Source organism: Hibiscus syriacus, unplaced genomic scaffold (assembly GCF_006381635.1).
Source record: "Hibiscus syriacus cultivar Baekdansim isolate YM2019G1 unplaced genomic scaffold, ASM638163v2 tig00111164_pilon, whole genome shotgun sequence".
NCBI classification, from domain to species: Eukaryota; Viridiplantae; Streptophyta; class Magnoliopsida; order Malvales; family Malvaceae; genus Hibiscus; species Hibiscus syriacus.
The window spans coordinates 48299-63727 of NW_024063007.1; the positions used below are offsets into that span (position 1 = coordinate 48299).

At 36.3% G+C, this 15429-nt stretch overlaps 2 protein-coding genes and 1 pseudogene across 2 annotated transcripts; 2 read left to right on the top strand and 1 right to left on the bottom strand.

The window, feature by feature from the left end:
• The first annotated feature begins 2521 nt into the window (after positions 1-2521).
• On the top strand, positions 2522-4688 carry LOC120155091 (beta-amylase 3, chloroplastic-like). Its single transcript, XM_039166667.1, has 5 exons — positions 2522-3083; positions 3168-3378; positions 3453-3563; positions 3700-4523; positions 4564-4688. Exons 1-4 carry the CDS (start codon positions 2566-2568, stop codon positions 4480-4482), a joined length of 1623 nt encoding a protein of 540 aa, XP_039022598.1. The 5' UTR covers positions 2522-2565; the 3' UTR covers positions 4483-4523; positions 4564-4688.
• Positions 4689-5336: 648 nt separating this feature from the next.
• On the bottom strand, positions 5337-11922 carry LOC120155096 (annotated as a pseudogene).
• A 1032-nt stretch (positions 11923-12954) lies between these two features.
• LOC120155088 (60S ribosomal protein L37a-1-like) lies at positions 12955-14447 on the top strand. The gene is made up of 5 exons (XM_039166664.1): positions 12955-13049; positions 13585-13624; positions 13863-13951; positions 14073-14155; positions 14249-14447. Exons 1-5 carry the CDS (start codon positions 13047-13049, stop codon positions 14310-14312), a joined length of 279 nt encoding a protein of 92 aa, XP_039022595.1. The 5' UTR covers positions 12955-13046; the 3' UTR covers positions 14313-14447.
• Positions 14448-15429: the final 982 nt, after the last annotated feature.

Genomic DNA, 15429 nt, shown 5'->3' on the forward strand with positions numbered 1-15429 from the left:
TTATTTAAAAAAAAAAACATTAACCTAGAGTATGAGAACAGATTATAAATATTAAAATCTTTAACCTGTTGATTATTCAAAATCATAATTTGGAAGGTTACAGTGTTTAGTGATTGAAAATCATACATACATAGGTTAATGAATATGTTGCTTGAAGGCATACAAGTTTCATGCTTCAATTGCCTCCACGAAGCACCCTTTTTCTCCTTTCCATTTTGGGAGTTCCCACTTGATAATTGTTTCCTTACGAGAAAGAATTGTTTAATTTGCTCCACAAAACTCGTTAATGGTGACCATATTGGAAGTAAGATGTTGATTGCCCAACAACATATATATTATACAATATTTCTTATTTTTTTTGATAAAAAACATAATAAATAATATTCATTAGTTTATATTAGCATAAAATTTCAAGTTAAAATTTAAAATATAAATAAATAACAAAAAGTATAGTGCAAAATAAATACACAATATTTTTCAATTTTAATTTATCTACATAAGCATGTGAATTATTTATCCACAATATGACGTTACCATAATTCAAACACGATTTATCTTAAGTGATTGTGAGTATCTATTGATATCTATCAAAATAGTCATGAGTCGGGTTCAATTATTAGTTTACCCAATTTTAGTTTAAAAATTAAACCCCTTCACTCGTACATGACCTTACTCGGGTTTAGGAGAGCCTCACCCTACCTAAAATTGATCCAATTTTCAAGTTAAAATTTGCATTAGACTCGACCTGACTTGTATATATATATAATCATTTTTATTTTGTGAAATAAGGACATAATTGAAAAATATAATATTGAAAATTATCTCTAAATATATAAAAGATAATTATCTCCGGTTTAGTCACATATTATTTTTTACTCTAAACTCAAACTTGAATTTTTTATAAAAAGACCAATTGGAACCTATCAAGTCTAAGTCAAATGTCTATCCCTAATATCTAACCCTAAATCTTCAAATTACACAAACTAACCACTTAAGAATAAAAAAGCCATACGAGAAATTAGTTAAAAATCTAACTAAACAACTTTGATTAATGATTGATACAAACAAAACCATTTACCAATGTGAAAGTAAACACCATCAACACTAAAATTAAACTATATAGAATAATGATGATTCATCGACAACATAAAATCATCACAATACAACTCAATCGTGACTCATCTTTGACAATTGTAGGGGCCTATCAAAGATCCAAAGTAGGACATATCAATGATAACTAATTAAGCTCTATTTAAATTTAGAGAGATGAAATTACATTCAATCCTAATAAAAAAAAGAACTTTATATTATAAGAACAAATAAAAAATATACTATAAAAAAGACAAAATTATCTATTTTTTTATATTAAAAAATGTAATTAAAAATTTTAATATAATTAGATTATAATCGCTTTAACTTAATAAAAAATATAATTAGATTATGAGAAGGGACGAAAGAAAAAACATTAAAAACAATTTGTCGACGATTAACTTAAGACAAGCGCTGTCATCAACATAAGAGAGAAACAGAGTGACTAAGGTTTAAAGATGATTCTTTTCTTACTTAACGTAATTTATTATTATATTATTAATTATTTACTACAATAGTATTAATAATCAATGCAATCTTTACTTGAAGGAGTCGATATAATCTTTTTATTTTTCATATATTAATAATTTAATATTCTTTTTCATTAAAAAAAGGAAAAGTCAATATTCTTTATTTATTTAGATCTTTTGAGTTATAGTGATCTAACGTGTTTTTTTTTTAATGTAAACAAAGTTATTAGTTTTGTTAAAAAGAATTACAATAAATGTTTATAATAATAAGCCTAAACTAAACACAAAACTAGTACATCTTATCCAATCATAGGCACAAAAAACTAACAGTTTCAGATCATGCACGAACCAAAAGATTAAAAATACATCCAAAAACTCGAACAAAATATAAATATGAATAGATCTGACTGCATCGGCAAACAAATCACAACATGAGATCAAACTACTGAAAGACCACTGAAAATCGTAAATCAGAATCACGAGAAAACTATCTTCGAACGTAAATCGCGTATCTAAATCCACTACGTGAGTCCAAAGCATAAAAAATTAACATAATAATAAATAAGTGTTGTCTTAATTAATTTAGGCCATATATGGCTACAAAATTTAAAAACTTCAAAGTACAATTATAATGCTATATATGGCTACAAAATTTGTATCTCTGTAAATATGAAAATTATTTTACTTTTTATTTTTAGTTTATGTAAGTTCTAGAATTATATTTGTGAAATTGACTGATATCAGCCGTTTAATGATTCCTCGTATTAGAACCGACCAAATCCAAATCAAAGCGAAACCCTAATCACAATTTAGGATTGTAAGTTTCGTGAAAGAATGGACACGAAATGAACGCGTTTTAGATGACGTGTGACCTTGTGCTGACGAGGTTGATCTTGAGCACATCTGAAACTGAGCCCACCATTGTTGTCTTCTACCTTCAAATTTCTTTCATAAATGGATGTGAAACATCTTCATTCATTCCAATATCTCTTCATTTCCCCAAAACATGGCCTTAACATTACGTTCTTCTACTTCTTTCATCAAGCTAAAAGAAACCAACAGCTTCAAAACCCCTGATGACTTCATGGCCACCATTTCCATTGCTCAGGTGAAGCCCACGTGCCGTCTCCGAGCAAGGAGTTCGACGTCGATGACGTTTCCGGAATCACCTCATGGGAGTGTCTTGATCAAAGGAGCGGAAAAGTTACATGGACTGACAATTTCCCATACTGAAAACAACTCCAAGGTGCCTGTTTTCGTGATGCTGCCACTCGACACGGTGACTCATGGAGGTAACTTGAATAAGCCGAGGGCGATGAACGCCAGTTTGATGGCGTTAAAGAGCGCCGGCGTCGAGGGAGTTATGGTGGACGCATGGTGGGGTTTGGTGGAGAAAGATGGACCTTTAAACTACAACTGGGAAGGGTATGCCGAGCTTGTGAAAATGGTCGAAAAACATGGCCTGAAACTCCAAGTTGTCATGTCTTTTCATCAGTGCGGAGGCAATGTTGGAGACTCTTGCAGGTAATTACTTAAACTTGTGGTGTATCTGATTTTCCTCGACTGATAAAATCTATAAAACTGAAATTTATGTGCTTGAATTTTTAGTATTCCATTGCCTCCTTGGGTGCTTCAAGAAATCAGCAAGAACCCGGACCTTGTGTACACCGATAAATCGGGGAAGAGGAATCCTGAGTACATATCCTTGGGATGTGACTCGGTTCCTGTTCTTAGAGGAAGAACGCCTATTCAAGCTTACACAGATTACATGAGGAGCTTCCGTGAGAGGTTCAGAGATTACTTGGGACGAGTTATTGTGGTAATTTCTCATTCATTCTGTATAAAGCTTGGATTTCTCAACACCAAAATCTTATGAAATTCTACTTATTTCAGGAAATTCAAGTGGGGATGGGACCTTGTGGGGAACTCAGATACCCATCTTATCCAGAAAGTGATGGAACCTGGAAATTTCCAGGAATTGGAGAGTTTCAGTGCCATGATAAGGTAAATTTGATGAACTAAATGAAGTTTCCGTTTCATTTATGGTGCACATACAAGGGCTTAAATATTGTACATAACTTGAATGATCAAAACTTATGTATGGTTTCTTCCTAAACAAGCAAAAATGTTAAACTTACAGTTTATGAGAGCTTCCCTGGAAGCAGCAGCAGAAGCCATCGGGAAGAAAGACTGGGGAAAAAGTGGTCCACATGATTCCGGTCATTACAAGCAAGTTCCTGAAGAAACTGGTTTTTTCAGAAGGGATGGAACATGGAACACCGAGTACGGCCAGTTCTTCCTACAATGGTACTCCGGAAAGCTACTCGAACACGGAGACCGGATACTCGCGGCCGCAAAAGGAACATTCCATGGAACCGGAGCGAAACTATCGGCAAAGGTTGCCGGAATTCATTGGCACTACGGAACTAGGTCTCATGCTGCTGAACTAACAGCAGGATACTATAATACTAGACATCATGACGGTTACCTCCCCATAGCACGAATGTTCAGTAAACGTGGAGTTGTTTTCAATTTCACTTGCATGGAAATGAGAGATGGAGAACAGCCTGCATATGCGAACTGTTCACCCGAGGGATTGGTCCGGCAAGTAAAGATGGCAACAAAGACGGCCAACGTTGAACTCGCCGGAGAAAATGCACTCGAGAGATATGATGCTGGTGGATATTCACAGGTTTTGGCGACCAGTAGATCGGATTCAGGCAACGGATTGAGTGCATTTACATACTTAAGAATGAACAAAAAGTTGTTCGAAGGGGACAACTGGAGGCATTTAGTTGAGTTCGTGAAGAACATGTCGGAAGGAGGAAGAAAGATCGCCGAGTGCGACAGCTGTGGCACAAATCTTTACATTGGGTTTATCAGGGACAAGAACGTTGAGAAAAAGGAGGCTGCTCTTGTATAGAAACAATGTACAGAGTCGATACACAACAGTATATAATTAGTGTATCATAGAAAAAAAACAGAGCAAAGATTGTTATTATTAACATCATAATTTTTTGCATTATACGGAAAACTAGCAGATGGGTCAAAACACAATAAAAAGGATTATATCTCCATGAATTATATGGAGATTTCATTCTACTTGGGCAACAACATTTTTTTTTCTTCTTCCAATTGTTTTGGTCACCTATGAAGGTTGAATCAGCTCATTTCAATGTATTGATGCTCTTATTTGTACTTCATTTATTTACACTTCTAATATGCTGCTTTAGATCTTCTCCGTAAATCACATCTTTACGGTCAATCCTTCATTTATCGAAATCTTTGGAGTTACTAAGGCTACATTCCTTTGATCTGACTCGTAGAGGGATGGATTCACGATCGGTATCAACCAATGATTAAGTTTTTTTAGTCTACTTGCGGTTCAGTAAAAACATGCATGACATGATGTTTTCGACGATCAAAATCTCGCTTTTACGTAGTCTTATATGTATTTGATTGTGTTCAATATATTTTTTAAATTTTATTGCATTCTTAAATATTTGATATATATTCGAATACGTTAACTGTGTGTCGGTGTCATACACTAATCAAAATCTCCCTTTTAACTTTGTACATATGTCGTATTAACAAATCCTTATTTATTTAGACAGTATCTCACTTGTTGCGCCAGCAGCATGAGAAAACGATTATCTAATGCCATAGTGGCCCAAATGATGGACCAACAAAATAGATTTTTATTACTATTATTGTTTCTTTCAAAAGAAGGAACCCTTTTTATCAACAACATACAATGGCTACTCTGATTTACGAATATATGATCAGTCACAGTAATATGAGCTGTCTTGATTGGCTATCTGCTGAAGATCAGATCAGAAATTCACTCATACCGAACCTTATTTCGATCTTCGACCACCATTTCCCGATGAAGACCTTCCTTCTGATGATTCTTGTATTGCTTGCTTCAAGCTCTCTGCCACCTGACTCATTGTTGGTCTTTTCTTGGCATTTTTGTTTAGGCAGATATCAGCTTTTGAGCTGCACTCAAAGAATATCTGTTTCCGAGTCGAGGGTTCATTATCATGCTGAATTTTCTAATATCAGGAGGGAACTGTTTCACCAAATCTAAAAGCTTCTGTTCCGATGTTAGCCGGTTTCTTTCCACCACTCATCTTCCGGTGAGGATCTCGTAAAGTACGTACCACCTCAAAAGTCCATATATCACTTTGGATTGTAAGATGGCCTGTTCTCACATATTCCGGGGCATCATATCCGTATGTTCCGACCACCTTTAACGAAAATAAAAGATTAATTTAGTATCCTAATGATAATGAGTGCCTAATGTTCAAAACAGCTAAAAGAGGCTTATTAGTGCTAATAGTACACCACCACTTAATGGACCGTGGAGCCAACGTGCAATGGAGATGCTTTGCAGACACTAAAGTAAGTGAAGATTCATTAAGTACTATACACAAAACTTAAGATATACATACTGCAGTGGACACGAGAGTACGGTCAACGGCTGGCCCTTCCCTTGCAAGCCCGAAATCCGAGAGCTTCGGCTTAAAACTTTCATCCAAGAGCACATTTGAGGGCTTGAAATCTCGATATATCACCTTTGGAAACAACACAGGGCAGATTAAGTGCATTAGTTGTAATGTAAAGAGAAGTGAAGAATGGGTGCTTTTGGTGAAAGCCATCTGAATAGAAGAAGATTGTACCTTCATTTCCAATCCCTCGTGTAGATAAGCCAAACCTTGTGCTGTACCAAGCATGACCTCTAATCTTGTTTTCCAAGGCAAAGTAGGTGCCCTGTTGAAAAGATGATCTTCTAAGCTCCGGTTCGACATGAATTCGTACACCAACAACCGATGTATCCCTCGTTCGCCGTTGTTGAGCATCGTTCAGAAGAGCTGAAGCTGTAGGGAGGATGTTGAGCATATTCTGGAAGGTACCAGCTCAGCGTGGTTGTTATCCAGCTCAGCATAGTTAGTTAGCAGACTAACAACTTTAGCTAGTTTGTTATGGTGTGTATGCTATATAAATAACAAGAGCAATGTAATCATAAAGATGAATGAAGACTTTTATTCTCTTGATACATTTCTGTACTGCTTTCTCAACATGGTATCTTTCGCCATTGATCTTGGAGGCGTTGTCTTTCCGTTGCTTCTCTGATAGCTGCTGGTTTGATTGCTTCTCGTGATTCCTTTCATTTTTTTTTCGGTTATGGCACCTGAGGATGTTGAGCACAGTTTGGTTGTTGGAGACTCCTCGAGAAGCAATCGTCTATTCACAAACAAGAAGATCAACATAGTTCTTGATGAAATGAACTTTCTATTATGGAAACAACAAGTTCTCTTGACAGTAAGGAGTCATCGCTTGGAACGTTTACTCACTGGTGAATTGAAACCTCCACCGGCGCAGATTCAGTCTGGTGATGGCAGTCTTGTGACCAATGAAGATTATGAAATCTTTGTTGCACAGGACAGTGCTTTAACTTAATGGTTGTTGTCCACAATTAGTGATCACATACTTCCTCAATTTGTTGGTGCAGAAACTACTGCGGATGTATGGTCCACCGTTCTCAAGTTCTTTGCCAATCGGTCGACAACAACGGTAATGAGCCTTCATTGCAAGCTGCGAGCAATTAAGAAAGGTGATGAGAGTATTAGATCGTATCTTACTCAAATCAAAGAAGTATGCGATGCGTTGGCTGCATGTGGAAGTGCAGTCTCAGATCTTGAACAGATAGCAACCATATTGAATGGCTTACTGTTTGACTATCAACCATTTATGGCGGTTATCACTGCGAGTAAAGAAGCATTCTCGCTTGATGGAGTAAAAGTTGTGTTGGTTGATGCTGAGGCGCAACTCAAGAGTTTTCAGATTCAAAATCAAGTGACAATGAGTGCAAATGTTGTTCACATGCATAACAGTAATCCAGATTCTGGACGCGCTAGTCAGTACAATCGGCCTTATAGTTCGAATGGAAGGACTGGAGCTAGATCAGGAGCTCGTGGTCGAGGACGCTCTAAACTTCAGTGCCAAATATGCGGTAAAATTGGCCATTCGGTGGATAGATGCTGGCATCGATTTGATCAAAGTTTTCCAGGGGTTTTAGCACACAAAGATGAGTACAACGATGAGTCTACTGATGTGCGTGTTAACTCGTGTGAGATGGCAAATAGTTATATCTCGCGCAACAACAATACTCAGTCCCAAGCACATGTCCCCTCGTCAACTTCAGATAGATGGGTGATAGACTCGGGGGCTACACATCATGTCACACCTGAAGCTTCTAAGGTGGTTGATGGCTCGGATTACTCTGGTCCAGGTAAGCTGGTTGTAGGTAATGATAATTTTTTAGACATATGCAAGGCTGGAACTGTTAAGCTTACTACTAAGAATCGAACTTTATTTCTTCATAATCTGCTTCATGTTCCTTTTGTAACAAAAAATCTGCTTTCTGTCTCAAAGTTTGCTAGAGACAATGATGTCTACTTTGAATTTCATGCCAAGAGTTGTCTAGTTAGAGATAAAGCTATTGGTGCGGTGTTGTTACAAGGGTGAGAGAGTGGAGGTTTATATCAATTTGATGCTACAACAGGAGATCAACATGGCAATACAGGTGGTTGTCTAGAAATAAATGTAGTTCATAAAGTGCATGCTGATTTGACAAATGCCTATGTCTTGTGGCACATGAGACTTGGGCATCCTGCACATGCTTCTCTTGTAAAGGCTTGTAAAAATGTTGGTCTTGAGTTTCCCACTGATGCCAGTGCTATTAATAATGGTGTTTGTGTTGCTTGTAAGATGGGAAAAAGCCATAAGATTCCTTTCAATGAATCCTCTACAGTATATGCAAACCCTTTCCAGCTTGTTTTCTCAGTTTTATGGGGACCTTCTCATATTGCTTCAAATAACTTTTATTATTATGTTTCGTTTGTTGATGCTTGCACAAGATACTGTTGGGTGTATTTTTTGAAAACAAAAGACCAAGCATTACAGGCATATCAGTCATTTCATGAAATGGTTAAAACTCAGTTTAATATTGTGATTAAGGAAGTCCAAACAGATTGGGGGGTGAGTATCGATCCATTTCATCTTTTTTGGCAAAATTAGGTGTTCATCATCGGTTGTCCTGCCCACACACTTCTGAGCAGAATGGCGTGGTTGAAAGGAAACATCGCCATATCATTGAGTCAGCCCTTGTGTTGATGGCTCAAGCATTGTTACCGTTTAAGTTCTGGTCCTATGCAGTAAGCACTGCAGTTCATCTGATAAATCGACTTCCCACACGTGTTTTGCAAGGAAAATCTCCTTTTGAAGTGCTGCATAATAAAATAACTGACTATGAATTTCTGAAAGTCTTTGGTTGCAGGTGATTTCCTCATCTTCGACCCTATCAAAATCACAAGCTAAGCTATCGCTCACAACCATGCATATTTCTTGGTTACAGTTCACAGCACAAGGGGTATCAGTGCATGGCTTCTGATGGGAGAATCTATATATCAAGGCATGCCACTTTTGATGAGCGGTCCTTTCCCTTTGCAGGTAAACAAGATACTTGTGTTCAAGATAGTGGGCAAAATGTTATAAAATCACCCATGCAGTTACCTGTAGTTGATGGTGCTGAAAGGGTCTGTGTGTAGCAGGGCATGCTCTATAAAAATCAACAGGGGTCAACCACCTTGAGTATGGATTCTGTCGTGGGATCTCAAAATGAGGAACAACAAGTGTCTAGTTCTAGTTCTTCTTCGAGCTCAGCTAGAAGCATAAGACACTCGAATGCGAGTGAGGGAAACACACAAAGTCTACTACCTGATGATGTTGGTCTGGCTCAAAGTAGTACACAAGAGATGCATCACGATTGTAATGAAATGCAATCAGTGGTTGTTCCTGTCACTGGATATTCGATGATGACCAGAAGTAAATGTGGCATTTTTAAGCCAAAGCTCTACTCCATAGTTCATAATGAAATTGAGAAAGAACCATGCTCTATATATGAAGCGTTGCAGTCTCCTCAATGGAAGGAAGCAGTCCATGAAGAATATGAAGCGCTGGAACGAAATAACACATGGTCGCTGGTCTCTTTACCTGAAGGGAGATCAGTCGTAGGTTGCAAGTGGATTTTTAGAACGAAAAGAAATGTTGATGGGACTGTTCAGAGGTATAAGGCCAGGCTTGTGGCCAAGGGTTTTACTCAAGTTCCTGGCCAAGATTTTCAAGAAACCTTCAGCCCAGTCATCAAGTCGTCCACCATCAATGTCATACTATCACTTGCAGTTCAAAACAGTTGGCAGCTAAGGCAAGTAGATGTGAATAATGCCTTTTTAAATGGAGATCTTCATGAGGAGGTTTTCATGTAACAACCTCAAAGCTTTGAGAAGAAAGCATTAGATGGTTCTCGTCTGGTATGCAAATTACATAAAGCATTGTATGGACTTAGACAAGTCCCGAGAAACTGGTTTGCTAAGTTGAGAGGTTATGTGCTTAGCATTGGATTCAAAAGTACACAGGCTGATAGTTCGCTTTTTATTAAGCACGAAAGTGGGAAAGTGTTGTATGTCTTGGTTTATGTTGATGATATAATCATCACAGGTTGCTCAAACAATGAGATTGAAAAGGTGGTTGACCTATTGAATAAAAAATTCTGCTTAAAAGATCTTGGTAAATTGAGTTACTTTCTTGGTATTGAAGTTAAGCATGCAAGAGGTGTTGTTTTTCTAAGTCAGAAGGAATACATAATGTAACTGTTAACCAAGACAAGTATGGAGAGTGTCGCTTCAACACCTACACCTATGATATCCTCTCCTAAGCTCTTCAAAGAGTCAGGTGGCCAACTAAATGATGCAAAGGAATATCGAAGTCTAATGGGATCTCGCTTGTATGCATGTCATACAAGGCCAGATATTGAGTTTAGTGTGAATAAGCTGGCTCAATTTATGCATGCTCCCCGAGAACAACATTTTGCTGCAGTGAAACGAGTCCTGCGATATCTTCGAGGAACGCTTGACTATGGACTGGTTTTCTCTCCGAGTGATGAACCGGTTCAACTAACAGCATTTGCAGATGCTGATTGGGGGGTAGTGTAGATGACAGATGCTCCATATCAGGGTGTTGTGTGTATCTAGGAGGCAATTTGGTTATGTGGAGTTCAAGAAAACAGAAGACGGTGTCCAGGTCTACTACTGAAGCTGAGTATTGGAGTTTGGCAGATACGACATCCGATGTAACTTGGTTAAGTGCGTTAATAACAGACATGGGAATTCAAATGCAAGCTTCACCAGTTATTTGGTGTGATAACTCAAGTGCAATTACCATGAGTGAAAATCCAGTATATCACTCAAAAACTAAGCATGTTGAACTTGATGTTCATTTTGTTAGGGAGAAAGTGGCAGCAGGGAAGTTGAAGGTCAGTTATGTACCTACAGAACATCAGGTAGCTGATGGATTAACTAAAGCGTTGACAAAGGATAATTTTGCTGCATTTCGATAGAAGCTAGGAGTGTGGTCATTTGAAGAGTTTGAAGAACTGAATCAGTAGGGAGGATGTTGAGCATCGTTCTGAAGAGCTGAAGCTGTAGGGAGGATGTTGAGCATATTCTGGAAGGTGCCAGCTCAGCGTGGTTGTTATCCAGCTCAACATAGTTAGTTAGCAGACAAACAACTTTAGCTAGTTTGTTATGGTGTGTATGCTGTATAAATAACAAGAGCAATGTAATCATAAAGATGAATGAAGACTTTTATTCTCTTGATACACTTCTGTACTGGTTCGGATGATTAACGACACCCAGAAATTGAACCTCCGCAAGCCATTCCTTATGACCCTATATGAAGGTTACCAAATACACCATGAGAAACATAAACAAGTTTTCAAAATAGTGAGATTCTTTCTAATGGTCCAACATTAGAAATCTTTGCTTGCACCAATTTGTCTGCAAATTCCTATGAAATCTTTGTTCAGTGCTGAATTTAAAGAAAGGTAATGGTTTTTGCATCAGTTTCACCTGTAAACCCTGGGTGTTGAGCTTCTTGATAGCAACAACTATGGGTTCACCTTTACCATTTGGAGGGCTAATTGTTCCTTTATAGACACCACCAAAGCCACCCTCGTCGATCTTCAAGAGCTTGTTGAAACCGTGTGTTACATCCCTCTACTCTTGGAAGGAGAAAACTCTCAAGTTATTCTCTTTCTCTTTGTGCTGATCGGGTATGCTCCTTGGAGATGGCAAAGAGCTCGATGTCCGAGTTCGACTCAGTTCTGAATTGTCCGATTTGCTTTGGTTTCTAAATTCTGGATCGGTTCTTGATTCTCTCTTGGTGTTATTTGATTTGTCCTTGATGAAGATGGAGAAACACTTCATATCTATGTTTTACTTCTCATCAAAACAAAATCTTTTTCTAGTAAAAACTCAAACATATTGTTTCACAAACTGCAACCCTTACGAATCATCATCAAAGGAAAAATGAACCCAAGAAGGAAAACGTAGATAGAAGATGACCCAGAAAAGTCTAGGTGCATGGGAGTGGGAAATGGTGAAGGAAAAGCAAAATATATAACAAATGAATCAAAAGAAAGGGTAGAAACAAGCAAGGAAAAGTAAAAGCCAGACGAGAAACAATTAAATAAACCCAGAATTACGTTTGGTAAATGTTGAACGGTGGCGTGCTTAAGACTATGAAATTAAGGCAATGAAAAAGACGGGACATGGTTCATGAATGAGAGAAAGACACTGAATATTGAACTGTGGTGGACATGAAACATCGGAAACAAAGGAAATTAACGCATAATTTTCACAAATGGTGTGTTTTGCTTTATAGGTCCTATCAATTTAGCATGCAGATTAAAAATCTTTCTTTTAACTTGATTTGAGTTTAATTTTCACTCGGTTAAATAATTCATTAAACCCAATTGAACCTATCATTAAAGTCATGTTCGAATTAACATATAAATGTCAAGTTCAACATTTAGATTACAACACTTTGGAGGTAAAACTTATTGGGAATGGGTTTCTAGTATAATTAACAGAGATTGAATTTTAGATTCTCCAGTACTCAAGTTTAACTTTAATATTGTATGAACTAAGTTATCTCATCAGTTCAAGAAATGATTTTTATTTTTAGAGATTCCAGAGACTACTAGGGTTCACTATTAAATAGTTGAGAATCTTTAGACTTTTAGATCACTCGTAATTGTGATTTTATATTACACTTTTATCATCAAATAAAAACTAAACTTATAAAGTTTTGAAAAAATATAGAAATTAAATTGTGATGAGAATATAAAATAACAACAAATTAAAGGTAATCGGTTTATGGCACAAAATACCACTTTGGGCCTTGAACTTGCTCAGCCATGAATATTAGAATAACAAATGGGCCTAAACATAAAAATACCGTCGATTAGTTTCCGTAAAAGCCTAGCAGGAGAAACCCTAATTCTTCTTTGATTCTGTTGCATTCCCTGGACGAGCAGCTCGTCACTTCAGAGACCGGACAGCCAGAGATCCTGCGAATCCAACAATGGTATTTCTCTTCTTTCTATTTCAGAAAAAAATATTTCTTTTTATCAGTTTTGTATGTCCGTGGATATGTTTGTTTCCTCAGGAAATGCTTTCTGTGAAAGTTGTTTCTTGGATTAGATGGTCAGCTAAACAAGTAGAAGAAATTGGAGATTATATATAAACTTCTTTTTTTAGCTTAATTAGAAATTGTGTACTAGTTCTGGTGTTGGTTTTGATTGGTTCTACAATGTCTTCATGTTCCCCCTTCATAATTTTCATTTCTTATTTCAAATAAGAAGCAAAAGGAAATCTGTTGGAAAGTTGGATTATCATATTACAAGATTAGGGTTAATAAATTTAGTCGATTATTCATACGTTTGACTTGTTCCTGTGTTTATTTATGCATTTTGGTTCAGTATCAAAAGGCTAGTGTTGAAGGAAAGGAATTACATTAGGATTGCTTAAGTTTATAACCAATATGTGTTTGATTCGTGTTAATCGGTTTATGTTGTTTCTTGTTGCAAATGATTAACTCATTTCCTCTCTTATGATGCCAGACAAAGAGAACCAAGAAGGCTGGAATTGTTGGAAAATATGGTAAGGATATTTTATGACTTCTTACTTTGTTTTTCCTAAAGAGAGCTTCTAAGCAGAACCTATTCATAGTATAGGAATGATCAAGACTATTAAGTATCTCTGTTATTTGATTGTGCTTTAAATTACTGCCATTCCCAAGTTTTTTCCAAATTACTCTCGATTTGGTAGATGTTAATGTGATTTTGTCTCTTTAAAAGGTCCATTAGTTTCTAATTTCTTGTTTCCCCTCATAATAAAGGTACCCGCTATGGTGCTAGTTTGAGGAAGCAGATTAAGAAGATGGAGGTTAGTCAACACAGCAAGTACTTCTGTGAGTTCTGTGGAAGGGTGGGCTGCTTGTTTTCTATTCGATCCTATATTTCTGAGGCCTTTTTTTGCCTGTATGTTGGTGCATTTCTTTGTTTATTTGAGTTGCATGTATTTGTTCTAATAAACTTTGTTCCCACAGTATGCAGTGAAGAGAAAAGCTGTCGGAATATGGGGTTGCAAGGATTGCGGGAAAGTCAAAGCCGGTGGTGCATATACTATGAAGTAAGGATCCATGTTGTACTCCCTTCACATTTCAAATTCTTCTCTTTGGATGTCCAAGTAACTTACTGGTTGCTGCATTTGTTAATTTAACAGCACTGCTAGTGCCGTGACTGTGAGGAGTACAATTAGGAGGCTGAGGGAGCAAACTGAGAGCTGAGCCATCATCGGTGATCGATATATCTTCTTCTTTGATATGACGATGTTTTGAGTGTTTTAGTTAAGTGGCTTAATTGACATCTTTTTTAGACAATGATGTGTGTACTATGTGCTTAATTTTCATTTTTTATCGGTATTCAGTTGGAACTTTATTTAGGTTCAACTGTTTGCTTCATTATACATCATCTTGTTTACTTGAAATCAAACCATGGCATTCTTGCATGATTTTTCTTGCGCATGAGTGGTTCTCTTCATTGTTTTCTTGGTGCTGCAATGGTGGATGGCCAGTCTGAAAATATTTTCAGAACCCTAGATCCTTACCCCAGAATGAGAGTGATATGGCCAAATTCCAGCCCGAGTCATTCTCTATTTAGGCTAAGTACTTTTGAATGAACAACTTATGTTGAATCAAGTTATGTTACTTTGGGTGATTATTTTTTCCACATTTATTGTTTGGTTTTTTAATTTTAATTTTGAATAAAAAATCTTTATTTTGCTAAAATTCCCACTAGTTCAGGTGTTGTTCAATAGGGTTTATAGATGCATAATATTTTTGTTTTAATTCATTGGTGTGGTCAACAAATTTTCAAGTAAATTCATTGGCCTGCCACTGAATAATTTGTACAAAATAAAGAAAATAGTATTAATTTAAACTTGATGTGAGAAGATGAGTAAAAATTCAAATAATTCAAACTATGTAATATATACTTTTTATCTCTGTTTAAATTAAATAAATTGAGTGATTAAAAATTATTTAATAAACATAATTTATATACTGAAACATAGGAAAAATTTAACACTCCAATTAAGCCTAATGTTACAACAACGGGATCGGCAAACTCCACCCACACCTAATAATGCATAAATGTTTAAAAAAATCAAAGTTATAGTTGTAACCAGATCTAGGTCTTGTAATAATTTCCCAACGCATAAATTAATCTAAAAAATCACTTTATCAAAATAAATTAAAGAATCAAAATTAAAAACTAATATAAAAATATAAAGTTAAAATAAATTAATGTAAACTATTAAAAAATTGATGTTTGATACACAAATTATGTAAACTAAAATTTACACAAGTTTATATACTTGAACCTAAAATCTTAAACTTAAAATAT

Excerpts from the sequence above, each read along its gene's own strand:
- LOC120155091 (XM_039166667.1), top strand. The coding sequence starts at position 2,566 with ATGGCCTTAACATTACGTTCTTCTACTTCTTTCATCAAGCTAAAAGAA. Across the intron at positions 3,084-3,167 it reads AATGTTGGAGACTCTTGCAG|TATTCCATTGCCTCCTTGGG; the intron begins GTAATTACTTAA and ends TTGAATTTTTAG. Across the intron at positions 3,379-3,452 it reads ACTTGGGACGAGTTATTGTG|GAAATTCAAGTGGGGATGGG; the intron begins GTAATTTCTCAT and ends TACTTATTTCAG.
- LOC120155088 (XM_039166664.1), top strand. Across the intron at positions 13,952-14,072 it reads TCTGTGAGTTCTGTGGAAGG|TATGCAGTGAAGAGAAAAGC; the intron begins GTGGGCTGCTTG and ends TTGTTCCCACAG. Across the intron at positions 14,156-14,248 it reads GGTGGTGCATATACTATGAA|CACTGCTAGTGCCGTGACTG; the intron begins GTAAGGATCCAT and ends TTAATTTAACAG.